This window comes from Cryptomeria japonica, chromosome 6, assembly GCF_030272615.1.
Source record: "Cryptomeria japonica chromosome 6, Sugi_1.0, whole genome shotgun sequence".
In the NCBI taxonomy this organism is placed as follows: domain Eukaryota; kingdom Viridiplantae; phylum Streptophyta; class Pinopsida; order Cupressales; family Cupressaceae; genus Cryptomeria; species Cryptomeria japonica.
Window position 1 is genome coordinate 218,213,827 of NC_081410.1, and position 18,234 is coordinate 218,232,060.

Below are 18,234 nucleotides of genomic sequence, written 5' to 3' on the forward strand. Positions count from 1 at the left end.
ATAAAATAAAATAAAATAAAATAAAACATTTATATAGTAAAAAATCATTACAATAATATCAAAAAGCTAATGTTACATCGTGTGATGCATACATGATTAGATTACTAGATTGAGAAGCTGATTTTTTTTATTATTTACTTGAAAAACTGCTCTCTAAATTTTTGCTAATTAAAAAATTAACCCAATTGCATCCTACTAGTCTATTCACAGCTTTGAAAGGATTATTTATCTCCTATTGTAAGTAATGTTCATACTACGTTTTTTCCTTTTCTTTTGGCAGGGGTCGAGTTCGAATTTCTTTGTTTCATACTTATTTTTCTTTGTTTCATGCTTAGATGCTTCAACCTAGTACCAAAGTACTCTATTAAAGTGGAGATACTTTGATGCTGTTGATGAGGCAAAGAGTTTTACATGTAATTATACAACGCGGAATGCTGGGCCCAGATCCATCTCCTGTAGATCGCCGTCCCATTTATATACACATCATCTGTATCCACTGGATACACAAAAGAAAATTTGTGCCCGCTGGTGGGCACTTGCTCTCATCCCTGTAGATTTGTGTGAGATCGACCCAAGTGATCAGACTGTAAGAGAGTTGGATGAAAATGGTGGATCTTGTGACACAATCCATCGTAGGTTCTGTTGCCAATGAGCTGTTATCGTTAGTGAGAGATGCCATAAAGAAGAGCTATAACTGCAAAAACTACTGCAAGCGCCTTGAGAAAGCCCTGGAAGAAATCATACCTCTATTAGAAGAGGTCATCACCACTGGTTCAGAAGAGATTTCCCAACTTCGCCAGAAGCAGCTTGGGGATTTACATAAGAAGCTGAAGGATGGGACTGAGCTGGTAAACAATTGTTCCAAGGTCAAGCGATACAATCTGTACAAGAGCTATAAATTTGCAAACAAAATTCTAGCTTTGGAAAAGTATATTATCAATTTCCATCCAAAGCAAGGCTGGTTACATACCTTGTGTGATATGCAGCATCTCAGTGTAAGTATGAAGGAGGGTTTCGAGAAGATTCAGGTAGAAATTGCAACACGAGAACTGCAACAGCCCCAGCTGATGATAATTGATTCGATGAGTCAGTTGCAAATCGACGAAGAGATTCGTAGTCACATCCCACAAATTCCTGAATTGCCTAAATTTCCAGTAGGTTTGCAGATTTCTATTGATGAGCTATGGAAGCGCCTGTCCCCCAAAGATGTCTCACATGTTGCGGTGAAAGGAATGGGGGGCAGTGGCAAGACCACTCTGGCAATAGCCCTCTGCACTGACCCTAAAATCAAAGGTGAGAAGCTTTTTATATATGTGTATTATTCAAGTCTTGTAGGTATGTAGGACAATTACAACGGGTTGCAATGATGTTGTTCTCTGCTTGCGATTTCTGTTTCTAAACTGAAACCATATGAATGGTTGACGTGGGCTATCTTTTAATTTATATCTTATTTTCTTATCCTGAAGAGATTTCGAATCCATTGAAACATTTCTAGCAATAGGATCATATCCTCAACTATACTGTTTTCAACAAAATTTTGATTTCATAAATAGTGGTGTGTTTGTTTTTCTTCAGTTCTGGGGTATAACATATGCTCTTTTTGCGGCAGAGTAAATTGTTGCCCTCCCATAGAGTTTCTTCTGCTCATAACCGTGCACCATCAACCAAAAACTTACTTCACTAACTGATTTCATTTTATTTTTTCTTGTTGGTGTACAGATCTCTATAAGGACAGAATTGTTTTCGAAACAGTTTCGCAGTCCCCAAATCTCAAGGTAACTATTGAGAGGCTGTGGGATAAGATAGTTCGTGGCCACAGACCTGATTTTCATAATGTTGAAGATGCCCATATGCAGTTCCAGCAAAGGCTTAACCAAATGAAATCTCGGCCAACTTTGGTTGTGCTGGATGATGTCTGGAAAAAGCATCACCTTGAAAAACTGTTGTTTAAAGCAGAAGGATACAAGACTGTGATCACAACTAGAGATAGCCTTGTCGAAGCTAATTGCCAGTATGACTTGCAATTACTAAGAGACGCAGATGCACTCTCCCTTTTCTGCTTTTGGACATTTGGACAGCATACAGTTTCAGAAACAGTCGATCAAAATCTAGTCAGCCAGGTATTTTTCTTTTCCCATATCAACAAGCAGGCAAGACACCAGAAATTTTAATTCTATATTGTTTATAATTGAGGATTACACTAAATAGATGTTATGGTTCAGAGATACTGACCAACTGGCAATGATTTAATTCAGGTTATAGAAGAATGCAAAGGATTACCACTTGCTCTCAAGGTGATTGGGAGTTCTCTGTGTGATAAGCCTCCTGCAGTGTGGAGAGATGCAATAAACAGGCTTTCTCAGGCAGAACCAATATCAGATTATCACAAAGATGGGCTTCTCAGTTGTCTGAAGACAAGTATAGATATATTGGAAAGAGAAGTTCATGAATGCTTTCTAGATCTGGGGATATTTCCAGAGGACAGAAAAAATTCTGTCGCTGCATTGTTGGACCTGTGGGTTTATGTTCATGAGTTGGATTGGGAAGCTGCTTATAGAAATTTGACAGAACTTAATAGTCGAAATCTATTGAGTCTAGTGAACAGTCCAATGTAAGTCAATCTTCACAAATTCTATGTATCTTTGCTTGCGCTTGCTTCCTTGCTTACGATCCTTTCCTATTTAGTGTTTGGGTTTTAGTTGGATGCAAATCAAGGCCTTTCATGCAACTCATGTATTGAAGAAAAATGATTGAATCACTGGTTGAATAGAATTACAACATTTTATTAAGTTGCCTGTCGGCTGTCTATTATTTTATCACATAATTTGATGCGAAAGAAGGATGAATCTTTTCTTCAGCATTACAAATATCTTTATCTTGACTAACATAGCAACGTTGATTCAGGGATCACTTTGGGAACATGTGTGGCAGCAGCTTTGAACTTTTTATTCAGCATGATGTCCTACGGGACTTGGCTTTAAACCTGACCAGGAACGAAGAGCCAATAAACATGCGTAGAAGGCTTATTATGCCCCGGAGAGAAAATTTTGTTCCCAGAATATGGAAAAGATATGCGGATTCTCCATTTAATGCTGAGATTGTTTCCTTGCACACAGGTTGGGTACATTTTTTTTTATCGAGTCTCCATGTCATTTATGTCCATCTAGTTCCAGAGGTTAAAGATTGAACAGTCTCTTTCTTTCAAATATTATTTCAACTCTCGCCTTTTACCTACCTACTAGTTTTGTCTGATGATGCTGATTGTTTCATTTTTTGAGTGCAGGTATGATGAATAAGGAGGACTGGTGTCACATGAACTTTCCTAGAACTGAGGCTCTTGTGCTAAACTTCTCTGCTAGTGAATACTGTCTTCCCCCATTTTTGCAGACCATGCACAAATTGAAAGTCCTTGTAATTGTCAATTACAACTCAAAGCGGGCCACTCTCGAAGGTTTATCAGTCCTATCTTCATTATCTCAGTTGAAGAGTCTTAGGTTAGAGAGAATGATTGTTCCACCCCTCCATAATTATTGCCAATCCTGGGAAAAATTAGAGAAGCTATCATTGAGTCTATGTGATGGTTCTGAAATTATGAAGTGGATGCAGACTAGCCTGTGCTTTAATCTCCCCAACCTCGTTGAGCTTACAATTGATCACTGTAGTAACTTGGAGGAACTTCCTGCATGTATTTGTAATATGACTTCTCTTCAAAAGTTGTCTGTCACAAACTGCCATGATCTTTACAAGTTGTCTGATGATTTAGGAAAGCTTAGTTCACTGCAAATGCTGCGTCTGTATGCATGCCCATGTTTAGAAGAGCTGCCATATTCCATATGTAAACTAAAACATCTGAAATTCCTTGATATTTCGCTGTGTGAATACATGCAACAACTCCCAGACGAGTTTGGCCAATTGTCAAGCTTGAAAGTTCTTGACATGAGAGAGTGTTCTCATGTGAAGAAAATTCCTAAATCTGCCAATGGGTTAAAGTCCCTTGTGCGTGTCATCTGTGATGAGAAGATTGGCCGGCAATGGACAGCTATCAAGGCGTCCAGCATTCCTCGGCTCCATGTTGAGGTTGCAGAAGAGCATTTCCACTTGGACTGGCTTGAAGATTGATGCATATGCCATATACTTGTGAAATCTGGTTACAATCCTGATGGAGATCCCAGATCGATGCTTTTGTCAATAATATAAATGTAATGTAGAAACAATTGTAGAGTCTTGGGCAGTACTATGTGAAGCAGTGGGCTTTTGGCAGGTGCTGTAAAATATACATTCTTGTACAAACAAATGTTTCCTTTTTTTTCTCAGGTGCTGTAAAATATACATTCTTGTACAAACAAATGTTTCCTTTTTTTTCTCATCCACACACATTTTGTATATTGGTTTTGTTCAATATCTAAGGAGCTGCCAGATTCCCTGTTGATGCTTGAAATTTTATATTTTTTAGCATCACAAACTCAGGGACTGTAGTAGGTTGAATATGAATGACTGAAAAATTGTATTTTGTCAAATAATCGGTCTGTTTAGTCGAGCTTGGAAGAATCTCTCTCTCTCTCTCTCTCTCTCTCTCTACCCCCAATGGAAATCTGATTGAAACCCTAACTTAGAAAGTTACAAATGTGCCTTATCTACCTTACCTACTAGTCCATTCAAACTCTAATCCAGTAGATCACTAAAAATATATAAACCTGTAAGCTTTACCTTTCTCATCAATCTCACCACTTGCAACCATTAAAAGCATTGCATATACCCCTCATTACATATAGTTTAAGACAAAGCTCAACTTTGTTTCCTTGCTTGAACTATAAACATCCTTAATTTTACCATCTTCTAGAAAATTATCACAACTACCAACAGTAGGAAGAGTTGGTACATCTACTGTTGATATCTTCTTACCATCTACTTTATTTAGCTTCTTGAACAAAATTCTATCAATGGCCATGTCATAAGTGTAATCAGATACTCATGCTTGGATTTCAGGGCATAATATTCCTTAAAATATGAGCTACAAAAGCATTATACTTACCCTCATTACTATGCTTTCTCTAGTGCTCCTTGAATTGCTTGACCTCTATCATAAGATTCCTCATTCTATAATAGCAAGCATCGTTAACATGTCCAAGCTTGTCTTATTAAGTGCATTCCTTACACTTTTTCTCACCCCTGTGACCACTCTTACTGCCATCGATTCCTTGGCCTCCCCTTGAATGCATATTACTTTTTTGGGTTTACTAAGAAGGTTATTTTCACCTTCACCTTACTCCATTCCATGATATCTCAAAACAAGAAAACAAGGAGAAGGATGTAACAATGGAAAATCTTATTGTCCTCATCCATAAAATCCCTAGAAGAGACAAATGTGCAAAGAAAAAAATCATTTATTGGCTTTAAACTCTTGGAGACAATCTCATTTATTTCTCTGCGCTTCCTCCTTGTATTTTTTACTAAACTTTCAATTGAAACAAAAGAGCATTCAAATGAGCTGAGTAATTCTCAATCCTATCAAACACTAATGGAGCAAGATCATGGTTTAGGTGCAATGTGGTTCAAACTATGTAAGGGATGATTATTAAAAAATCTTTCAATAGTATTTGCATTAGGCCATCTACATCCCTTTGAATTAACCATCATCAACTATAGACGCTCCTTGCACCTCAAGCATTCTCTCTAACACATGGCATAACTAGCAAATCTATTTTCTGTAAGTTTGGGGAATTTTTTATTCAATTTTTTTTTTTGAAGAGAGCAAGTGAGGTGTGGTGGGTGCAAATGAATAATTGAATATCTCTAACTTTTGTCACCACGTGCTTCGCCTTTTCTATGTCTTTCAATGAGTTGTTCAATGTATGAACACAACATGGGGTCCAAAAGGTGTGCTTGTAAGCACTCTCCACTATCATGTTGGCTAATTTGCACACATGTTCCAAATCAATGACCACCAATATATGCGAGGGCCCAACATCCTCTATGGCTCCTCTCAAAATGTGAAATTGGAAGATTGCATTGTTGCACTTCCCTAAACAATCAATGGCTCTAAGACAATAAGAGCCAACTGCATGTGACTATGATGTTGATGAATGGTTTACGTTTAATATCAGTCTACCCCTCCATAACAATAGAGCAAATTGTCCTAATCCAAGCCTATCTCATGTCCTCCATCACCAAACTCACCTTGGATTATTTTGTCATGGAGGGTAGTGCATAATTTATGTTCTCTAAGGGGGATAAATGAGTGACCAATAGCAGCTGAATCTTTGAATATTTGTTTGTTGTAAGGAGTATTGATGTGAGACCTCCATACATCACATGATCTATCACTTGTACATATTTTTGCAATATCTCTTTTTTGGAGAGGAGTTTTGTTTCATTGTGTTTTCTCCTTTTTTGTTTGTTTGTGAGAGATTAGTTGTGGATGGGTACCTAACGTGGCCTAGTTGCCGAGACCCATATATTGCATTCTTCATATTAGTCTTGCATCATTTGCATAATAATTTGTCTCCCTAAGTTGCACTTAAGGTGGGGTGTTTTTGTGAATAAGTTTATATTCATAGTTAGCACTTATTCACATTGTTAAGTTTACATAGGATAGCTAAGAGGTCACATGTAACTTTTATTTAATATTGTTCATGTTAGTTATCTTAGGTGTCATTCTAGATAGATATGAGTCACAACTCATTATTTAATATTGTAATCGAGTAGTTGCATTTCTACCTCATCACCTTGCCTTTATAAGAAAGGCTCATTTTGTACATTGTATCATTTAATTTTGTAATCGAGTAGTTGCATTTCTACCTCATCACCTTGCCTTTATAAGAAAGGCTCATTTTGTACATTGTATCATATCAATTCATCTCAATCATTGCATTGTGATCTCCATTGTTCATTCTTGCTCTTGTTGCAACATTCTCTCGTGGTTGGTTTATTTCTTGGTCGATCCCTTGGGGCAAACTTCAAGGCAAGGTGATGATGTAGAAATGCAACTATCTGGTTACAATATTAAATAATGAGTTGTGACCCATATCTATCTAGAATTACACCTAAGATAACTAACATGAACAATTTCAAATGAAAGTTGCATGTGACATCCAATCTCAAGTAAACTTAACAATGTCAATATGTGCTAACTATGAACTAGTTAGGATATAAACTTGTTCACACACACAAGGAGAGCATGCCATGTGAAATGGGATGACATACAAAATATGGCAATGGAAGACTATCACAGCTTGTGCTTGCAACTATCCCTAATCTCTCACTAGCACTAGTCTTTCTCTTTCCTTGTTTGGAATCATCTCTATTACCATTACAAACCATAGATGGCATAGGCATAGCTAATTGTGCAAGCTGTATTGGCAGATCTTGCTTTCATGTCCATATGCAATCTATAACCTCTACTTTCTCACCCTCCTTTATATTTGGAAACACCTTAACCCCATGTGTTGTAATGTCCAAGAGATGAGAATATACCTGGTGGTAACTCCCTCTAAAAATCTATCTTGCAAATATAACGCAACCACACTTTACTACCCCTTGAATTTTTGATTTTGTCTTTGTTTAGGGCTATCACAAAATGGAGAAGCAGTTTTTTGGAATTGAAAGGGTCCTTTGCTTAATTTTTCAAGATGGTGGAAGAGCACCTAAATGGGGTATTTGGCTGTTCTTTTTCATCCTAATTGCACCCATGTCTTTTTTAATGTCTTGCACTTTCTTTTCAATCACCCTCCAGTTTTGAGAAGTGTCTGCCACTTTTTTCATAAGCTCCAAATTCCCTCTTAGAGTGATTCCTCCGGCCAATCTTAAGCCTTCTTAAACACCAACTTCTCTAGGGTTTGGATTTTCTACTTTGCCGCATGAATTTGAACTAATTGCCATTTAGAGATCTCCATATGAGTGTTGAAAGCTTTAGACAACTCCTCCATTTTAACTTGGAGCTTGGTGCATGGAATGCACTATGTTTGAGTTGGCTGGAAAACCAACACCACTTCCTACTCGGAGGGGAATGGGGTGGGGCATATGATGGGGTTTAGGGCAGGTAGAGACAAATCAGAAAGAGGAGTCAATCTCGAAATGAGACAAGAAATTTGAGCTATGGTCAATATCAGGAACATAGGACATCTTTGACTAGTCAAGGAACTGCACCTTTTTGTCCTTAGAGGACTTAGGAGATATGTCCACCAAGATATTTTGAGCATTAGGGTGGAATTGGATGCCAGGAGGGAGAAATGAGGGTCGAGTTTGAAGGGGCCAAAATGGCAGCTGAGGAAGTAGTTTTTGGGGTAGGTAAATCAGGGTTGACATGCTACTTAGGAGATATGTCCACCAAGATATTTTGAGCATTAGGGTGGAATTGGATGCCAGGAGGGAGAAATGAGGGTCGAGTTTAAAGGGGCCAAAATGGCAGTTGAGGAAGTAGTTTTTGGGGTAGGTAAATCAGGGTTGACATGCTACGCCAAAATTGAAGGGTTAACAATTTTGGGGTGAGGATTGAAAGTCGGGGTTAAAGCCAGGTTAAACTAAAAGAGACGAAGAATCAAACCTTGGTGGAGTGGGGGTTTACTAGAACCAACTTTTTTAATCAACTCCTCAAGGGAATAGTAAATCCAAAAAGCGAAATTAAACCTAACATGGTGTCTAAAATGGTTGAGCATGGGAAATAAAAAGCTAAGAAATCTTTTGTAGCAACCTTCCAATGTTACATACCTCATGAGCACTTTGGCAACCCTAGCCCAGACACTAGGAGGATCTTCTTGGTTGAACCCATTCTGGAGATGGTTAACCTTCTCCCTAGACTTAAGAAATTCTCTTATGGTCTCCTTGTAGTCACCTTTAGGTTTTATTGCCATCTAAATGCCATCATTGGAGATGCTAGTTGCATTGGCTATGGTCTCCATCGAGACTTGGAAGGAGATGCCTCTAATAGTCATCATACCCTCCTCCCAGGAGGTAGAGAATATCATTGTCAAGGACTGATCAAAACCTTGTATATCCTCAATGTATTAGGCAAGCTTGCCATCAACCAAAATTTCCCAAAGCTCATTGTCATTTTTGATGGTATCATATACTTTTGGTTCATTTTAGACAAGGTCCCCACTCATGGCCACAAGATTAGAGTAGACCTAGAATAAAAAGAAAATCACCAAAGTCAAGGGAAAGAGGTTGATAGGATGGGTGTTGGTACCACGAGGATTGAAATAAATGGGCTTGGATAGAAAACCAATAAAATTTGTAGGAGTAAGCTTCATCAAAATTTGCAAAGGGTTAATTCGTGTTGCCATTCGGATTGGCATCAAGTGTAATATTTGAGCGATGTGAGGTGGAAGAGAGGACTCTTCATTCCAAATGAAAAAAATCATTACTTTGGGACACCATATTAGCTAGTTGATTTGTGAGCTTGTTGCCTTCCCTATACATATGCCTTGCCACATAATTATGGAATGAGGTGATATTGATCCGGGCATCAACTATCATACCATGGATAGGCCAAATATTCATGGCCCTATCATTCAAAATGTTGATCACATTTTGTGAATCCCCTTCAATAATATTATTTTTTAATCCTTTATTTTTGGCAATTAGGATGCCATGAAAAGCCACGACCACCTCAACAAAGTTTGAGGTATGAACCCCCAGGTTGATGACGCAAGCGAAGATGAGTTTCCCTTTGGGGTCTCTCATGATGCCTCCCCTGCCTGCCTACCTACCTAGATTGTTGTGAGAGGAGTCATCAAAATTAAGTTTTAACCAGCCAGGCGCAAGGGGGATCAATGGGCTTAATATGTTGCTCATACAATCTCAAATCAAAATCCTTATTACAAATTGCTTGCTTCATTTTTCCAAGCATGCTATCAAATGTCTTACAAATCTCTCATTGAATAGGAGAGTCCATATCGGCATGTTTATTTTTAATGACATTTACAATAGGTGAGATGAAGAGCAAATATATATGTAAACGAAATTTTGAAAAAAAAAAAGTTGTCCAAGGGGTTGAGCTTAATTTGTTAAATGTTAAATGTTGGGTTCTCATAGTGGAGACCCAAGTTCAATTCCCCATAGGGACATTTAAGGTTCAATTCTAAGTTGCAACTCTTGGTCTTCCCTAGGAGGTGGTTTGTAAATAAAAGCTGATTTCTAAGTAGTGGCTTTTGGTCTTCCATTGGTGATTTCTAACGTGTTTTCTTGTAAGGAGCTTGTATTGGTCTAATGTTGATGCTCAAGAGCAAGATATTTGTAATAAATATTCAATTAAAAAAAAGCCAAGTTAGAAAATTAAAACCAGACGTTTAATAATAAAATTAACAATTAAATTATAAATTTATTAGTAAAACTAGCACGTTATTAAAATTCAACAATTTCTTACCTCATAGCAGATCACCAATCATCATTAAGAATTTTTTGTTTAATGCTTTTATCTTCCATAGTGTTTGTAGTAGACCATCTACTCTACTTTGAATTAGCCGTCATCAATTGTAGAGCCTCCTACACCTCAAGCATCATCTCTAACAAAATAAAATAATTAGCATACCTTGTTTCCATAAGTTTGAGGAATTTCTTTTTTGAAAATGTCCTGAAAATAGCAAGTGAAGTGTGGTGGTTGCAAATAAACATTTGAATATCTCTAGTTTTTGCCACCACTTGCTATACCCAATCTATCTTCCCTATGTCTTTCAATCCATTGTTCAACACATAAACACAACATGGGATCCAAAAGATGATCTTGTGAGCACCCTCCACCATCATGCTAGCTAATTTGCATACATGTACTGAATCAATGACTACTTGTACACCCTTTGAGGCCCTAACCTCTTTTGTGGTATCTTTCAAAATGTGAGATTGGAATGTTGCATCCTTGCGCTTTCCAAAACATTCAATAGCTCTAAGAAAATAAGAGCCAATTGAACATGTGACTGATGTTAATGAGTGGCCACTGTTTTATATCAGTCCACCCATCCATGATAATAGAGCAGCTCATCTTTACCCAACTCTGTCTCATGTCCTCCATCACTAAACTCACCTTGGAATATTCTTTATCAAAGAGGTTACTGTGTAGTTTATGTTTTTTAGGGGGGTGAATGATAGACCAACAAAAGCTACATTTTTAGCTTTTGTTTGAAGTAAGGAGAATTTGCTACATGGAAGATGGCATGGGCATAGAAAAGTTTGGCAACTCGTGCTTGCACATTGAACAAACCAGCAACTATCTCCACCTTCTCACTAGCAATAGTCTTCCTCTTCTCTCTTGTGGAAACATCGCTACTACCACTACTAGTACCAATCATAGAGGGTATATGCATAATTGATTGTGCGAATTGTGTTGGCATTGGCAACCCTGTAGACCTTGATTCTGCCTCCATATGCAATCTATGAATCTCTACCTTCTCATCGTCCTTTATATTTTTACAAACCTTCACCCTTTGTCTTGTGTAGCCCAATAGATGACAATACACTTTTGTGTAGCTTCCTCTAAAATTAGCTTTACAAATGTGACACAACTATATTCTAGGACCTTGTGAATTTTTCTTTTTATATTTGTCTAGGATTTTCACAAATTGAAGAAGAGGTTTTTTAGAATTAAAGGGGCCTTTTGCATAAGGTCTTAATACTTCAGAAGGGAAATCAAATAGATTTTGTGGCTGTCCCCCTTCACCCATAGCACTCCCACACCTTGATGAACTCTCAAGTGAGCTGGTAACTCTCACATTTTAATTTTCATATCTTTCTTCCATCTCATCATGACCACTACACTCACTGTTGTTGCTCACATTGTTTTGATCAGAGACGAGAAATTTCCACAATCCATAATATCAAGAGAATGCTGTTTCTGGATTCAATTGTGTTCAAGAATTTTTGATGATTCCTTTGGCTCTCTTCATCCCAATGATGGATCAAGGAGTGTGATCCGAAACATTGATCCAAAAATCTTGAACACAATTGTATCCAGAAACAGTATTCTCTCCACATTTCTTCCTGTAAACTTTGAAAAAAAATTAGAAAAAGAAATGCACAAATGAAGGATTCACTTACCTCTTCCCCTTCTCTTGCTACCTCACTCTTCATTGCTAACCAATACTGTTTTTTCCAACTGCACATTCAAACCCTGCTGGCTTGTCTCTCCGACTTGGCTGCGATTTTTTTTCCATGTAGAAATGAACATAAATGAGATACGGAGGTCTCCTTTTATTATGCTAGGGCTAAGAGGGGTGTGGGGGCCTACACAAACAACAAATAAAAGTCACTTTGCGACCTTTTTTTGATTTTTCCCTATCCATCCCCTTCCCATCTCCATGTCCCTGGGAAGTTTTTCACACTTTTTTTTTCAAATGAGGATGGCTTGAAATGTCCCTATGTCCTTGGGATGCCCCCAATACAGGTATGCTTGGAAAAATCCCCAACGAACATAGCATTTTTCTGGATTTCAAAATATCATTGAGACTACAACAGAATATATAAAGCTTTCACCCATTGAGATTTTATATTTTCACTGGACTTTATGCTACTTGAGAAAACGAAGGTTACTAGAAGAACACGATTTTCCCCTAAGTTTTAGAGATCTGAACATTAATGCACAAAAATATGACTTAGGGCACAGCATAAAATAAGTCAGTTGATCAGCCAACTGATTTCAATTTGACCTGCATAGAAAAGCATTTTTCCCTACAAATAGCTACTAACAATTAACTAAAAGAAAATGCTTGGTTAATCACAATGGAAAAAAGGAGAACAGTGCAGTTAACTCTAGTCTGTTTTCACCTGGTGGTGTGCTGCTGCAATAGGAGGAACCTGCGGCTTGTTTGCCCTCTTGGGTGAATAACTTAAAACATAAAGCACGTAATGCAAAATGATAACGCCATAGATATCAGACAAGTATAAGAGATGTTATTCCATTCATAATTGTTCCCCCGTCACAAGTTACATTCGGAAGTATAAAAAGATACCGAGGGGGTGTGAGCGCCAACCGTCGCACCGCAACTGCCACCCCTCGGTTGCCAACTAACCAACACAATTACAACTTAATTAACTAGTTTTATTTCCGTGTACAATATTGCCGCCAACATCATCCCCCCCAAAAGAAAAGAAGTCGTCTCCGAACGACTTAATACAAAATAGAGATGACATTAACAGAACTGCTGACGCCAGTCGAGCCCGGAACTTATACACCTGCTGCGTCCTCGCCTGAAAACCCTTTTTTGCTACTATTCGATGCTCAAGTGCGGATTTCACCATTATTGCTTCCTTCGACATCACAGTCCTCCTGTGCCTAAACCAAACTTGTCTGCAAAACACGCGTTTCAGTCTCAGCCTCCACCAACTGCTACTCAAATGATACCGTCTCCCTAGCCAATTTGTCCTCGATAGCCACCCGCGCTGCCCCCTCGGCATCCAACTCCTGGGTACGCTGAGCTAAGTCTCACGCTACTACTGCCTCCAACCTGATGGTCAGCTCCTCCCGAGCCCTCTGTGCATCCACCAAAGGCAACTTCACATCCAGCCGAGACATACTCCGAGTTCTTCAAAGCGTACCATTCATGCTTGGAAGTGGCCACAACCTTCAGGCACAAAGGCTAGGAGATGCCTCAAATCCTCCATCACACTCCCCAAAGTTTGATAACTGAACTGAATAACTCTGTGGTGCTGTATGACTTCGTGTTCTTGCAATGCCTTCCCTCAAACTCTGTTTGTTCGCAACCTCCAAATCTGTCTCCCTCTACGGCTTATGGCTTCCATGCCAATGCTTAGTTGTATGCTTCTTTCTCACATGTACGGAACAACCCAACACTTACCGTGCCGTCTCTGATGCCCTTCGCCAGACTCAAAAAGTGTATTGTAGCTCAAAAATAAACTGGGGGTCTGGGGGCAGTGCCCCCAGCGGGGTCGAGGGGCAGCGCCCCAGGGGCGCTCATCATTTCTGTGATATTTTATGATGTCAAAACCCCCCTTCTCCACTCTAATATTTTCAGTGTCTTGGTTCCAAATGTCATCGAATAATTTTTCAATCTGGTCATCGTTTTTTTTTTTTTCCACTGTGTTGACGTGTATTTTGTACACAATCAAACACAGAATAAAATACCCAAGGGTACCTTATCCTCTCTTGAATAAAGCCTCTGATTGCTGAAGATATCGTGAAAAAGGATCAATCAGGATGACTCCAAGGTTCTTGTATGTAGGGTCTCTACGTGTGGATAAGCTCTCTGTGGTATGATGTGATTTGCTGGAATCACAAGGGGACTTACATTTGATGATTGAACGTCTGATCTGCTTTGAATATTGCTGGAACACAGGATCTTACTAGCTTGGACTTGAAAAAAGGAAAAAAAAGAGGAGGGTGAGGAAAGAATCTAATCCTAATACTAAGGAATGTAGGAGCAATGATTGATCTTTGATGAAATTCTAACTAGGTCTTGTTTTGACATCGCAGGACCATCTCCACAAGGCTAGTGCGATCTTCGAAGGAAAGCTTTGTGATGTTCAAATTATCACTGCAGGCATAGACACCATCAGGTTGATGCATATCAATGAGGAAGCGACAATTGAAGTTAAGCTTAAGCTGAATGATTCCAGTCGACTACGCAAGGCAAGTCTGCAATCAACAAACTGCTAGTAGTATGGATATATGAATTTCACCATCAATCAAGCACATTTCTTCCACTCATCTAATAACATGAAATCAAATATGAGAAGTATAAAGACCATGCAAATTGTCGAATCGACCCATAAATTTCACCATTTCTTCAATGAAGTTACAAGTCTTTTACAACAACATCTTGGCAACAATCTTTGCCTTCTCTCTCTACTCTACTCTAATTGCTATTCTATCAACTATATTCTAACTCCCCGATCCTTTACAAATGAAATGTTAGGGCTTATATAGTGCCCACAATACAATTCGATGGCTAAGATCAATTTGAGATCAATGGCCAAGATTTTACAATGAAAACCTTAATTAGGGTTTGTTACAACCATTACATAACATTTAATGCTCGACCAATGAAATAATTGTATTGCTTGGACACATGTCCTTAGAAAATTCCACCAATGGATAGCTGGGGTAGGTACATCGGAGTTTGTGCCACCTTCCATGAGTTAGGTACATTGAATCTGGAAATGCTGAGGTGGACCACACTGACTGGAGAAGTGATGACTAGGATGCCACCTCGTCTGACACTTGTAACTTGGTAGATATTCAACTTGATGTTGTTGAGAAGCTAGCTTTAATTAATTCATCTGGAACTATCTGCTTCTTCAACGAACCCTTGTTCTAACTTCTTGTGTCCTTGATGTGCAGGATGATTGATGTACCTCGCCTTGGAATGCTGGATTGGAAGAGGTCGCCCTTGATGACGTTAGTCCAAAGAAGGCCGTCCTTGTCGATGCTAGGCGGGAGGAGGAGAAGGTCGTCCTTGTCCTTGCTTGATCGTCCTTGATCTGGCTTGATTTTCCAACTCCGGGATCTCCATTTGATGCCTACACAACATTTCAAAATTAATAATAAATCTTGAAATCTAAAAATTAAACTTTAAAAGGAAGATTCAAGATTTTAATTAGGAAACTTTATGATAAATCTTTGAATTATCATTTCCTAATTAACTACGCAATACTTAGATTTTCCAAAACAAATGTCTAAAAAATCAAACCTTGAACAAGGGTGTCAAGATGATTTCACCATACCTCCTCTTGAGTTTTAAACTCTAAGAAATGATGTAAAAATAGATGAATTTTGCTAGGCAAAGTGTAGATCAAAGCCTTCTCTTGAACAAATTGCGCCTCCTTTAGCTTGGAAAAGAACTCCACCTTCCACTAGCTTCTTCAAGATCTGGAAATTTGCCTTCAAATGTCTTCAAAAATCGGGAAATTATCCTCCAATCTAGCAAGAAATTCTCCTCTCCAATAGCCTTCAAGATGAATTTCGCCCTCCTCAAATTGCTCTTCAAGTTCGCATGAGAGATAATGCAAGAATGATTTGAATTGTGAAAAAAAACACCTCCAATATATAGAGCGCTCACCTTCCACTTACCCATGAGGCCGACCTTGCAAATAAAGGCAAAAAAATAAATAAAATTAAAAAAAGAAGAGGCCGACTTGATAAAATGAATAAAAATAATACCTCAAGCGCTTCATCTTTTAATTTTAATTTAATAATAATTAATTTCAAATGCCTCAATTAATAAAAACAACGATTTTCCAAGGCTTAAAATTAATTATTAAATGCTATGCGTTTTTCATTAAATGCCAATTTAATTAAAAATTTTAAAATATTTCGAAGCTTTTTAGCGAACTTGGCATCTAGTGCGATTTGCTAAAATAAGGCAAAAAATAATGAATGTTGATAACTTCGCTCTGGTCCCTTGGAGAGGGACAGGAGCGCCTTGGCAATTATGGGCTCACTTATGTTTTGCTAATTTTCAAAATTATCTTCAATGGGTTGATTACGTCCTCCTTCATGCCTTTGATGTCTCAATTTGTCCAAACAAGGTCAGGAATGACTCCACTAAGCTTTTTCGCTCTGGACCCTTGGTGAGGGACATGAGCGATTCGCCTTGGACCCTTGGAGAGGGACAGGAGTGCTTTTCGCTCTGGATCCTCAGTGAAGGACAGGAGCGAAATTTGACTTTTTGAACTCTCCATCAGGATAATTTTTATGGAATATAACATTTAAGTATAAGTGATGGTCAGGAATGACTCAAATAAGCCTTTTCGCCCTAGACCCTTGGTGAGGGACAGGAGCGCTTTGCCTTGGTCCCTTGGATGTCCCTTGGAGAGGATCCAGAGCGAAATTCGCTCTGGATCCTCAGTGAAGGACAGGAGCGAAATTTGACTTTTTGAACTCTCTATCAGGATAATTTTTATGGAATATAACATTTAAGTATAAGAAAGAAGAAAGATAGAAGGAAATGTCTTTCTTATACTTTAAGTTATATTCCATATATACTTTCAGGATGTTTGAGAGTGGTTTCAGACCTCCAGGAGTTATATTGCAAAATCTAGTTTTTTTTGAGGTTTTTTAGTTTCCAGACTTAGTCAAATTTCAGGATTAGGACATTGTAGACTTAGCCAAATTTCAGGATCAGGACTTCACTCCAGCAGGACCTGCTATCCTATTGATCTCCCCGACAACACTCAAAATGCAAAGGCTAACTGACAAAACCCTAAAAGACCTAAAAAAAACAAACCCTAAAAAGCAAAAAATAGGGGTCCCCATTTGCAATGGGGTGATGTGTGAAAACGTCACAACACACTGTAATGTCCCCGATGGCACCCTAGCCATACAACCTCCCCATACGGTCAACAACAGCACTGACACCTCCAATCGTGCGGCCACCTTCCCGTGCGGTCAACACCCCTCCACCGTACGACTGTGTTTGTTTGTGCGGTGCTGCATTTATGGCTACGTTGCTGTGCGCGTCTCTCCTTTTTTTTTCTCTTCGTCCGTTTTTTGTTTGGCGTGGGCTGTGTGTCTTTCTTCATGCGTGGGCTGCGTGGTGCGGGGTTTTTATTTCTTCTCATTTGCGAGTGCGGACTTATGCAGAGCTTTTATGTGTGGGTGTCCACCCACAGTGGTCCCACCGATTGGTGGTTCCATTGTTGGTGGTCCACCGCACGGTGGTCCCACTGTTTGGTGGTTCCACCGTCGGTGGTCCACCCCACGGTGGTTCCGTCGTCGGTGGTCCCACCATTTGGTGGCTCCACCGCCGATGGTCCACCGTACGGTGGCCCCCACCATCGTGCGCCTTCTCTCTCTCTCTTTTTTTTTTTAATATATATATATATATATTTTTTCCAGCCATACGGTCAACTGTCGTACGGACTTGTACGACTGTAAGATTTTTTTTTTTTTTTTTCCAATTTCTTAATTTAGTTGTCTAGAGAGTCGTCAGCTTTGGTCCCCTGTCTTTGGGATCGCCCTTCATCCTTCTCGGTTTTCCTCGCCCAAGAGTCTCCCGCGTTGGTCCCGTGCCTCTCAAGTTGCCTGCCCGGCCTCTCGAGTCCCCTTCCATCCTCTCGGGTCCCCCTCCGGCCTCTCGGGTGTCCTTCCGGCCTCTCGGGTCCCCTGCGCGCTTCGCGTGGTAGGGTTTCAATTTGGATCCGTTGGTGGCAAGTCTATTTTCAATGGCCATTCGAAGACCTGGAACCACAAATTCTACAGGGACCACGGTCTCCTTCCCATACAGAAGAAGAAGAAGAATAATAAAGATTTTGAAGGCTGCGGCCTTCCACACAAGGTTCCAATTGTTG

At 39.2% G+C, this 18,234-nt stretch overlaps 1 protein-coding gene across 1 annotated transcript; it reads left to right on the forward strand.

Annotated features, from left to right (window-relative positions):
- Positions 1 to 302: 302 nt before the first annotated feature.
- LOC131071427 (putative disease resistance protein At5g47280) lies at positions 303 to 4,366 on the forward strand. The gene is made up of 5 exons (XM_058007251.2): positions 303 to 1,293; positions 1,720 to 2,120; positions 2,256 to 2,611; positions 2,905 to 3,116; positions 3,284 to 4,366. Exons 1-5 carry the CDS (start codon positions 600 to 602, stop codon positions 4,117 to 4,119), a joined length of 2,499 nt encoding a protein of 832 aa, XP_057863234.2. The 5' UTR covers positions 303 to 599; the 3' UTR covers positions 4,120 to 4,366.
- Positions 4,367 to 18,234: the final 13,868 nt, after the last annotated feature.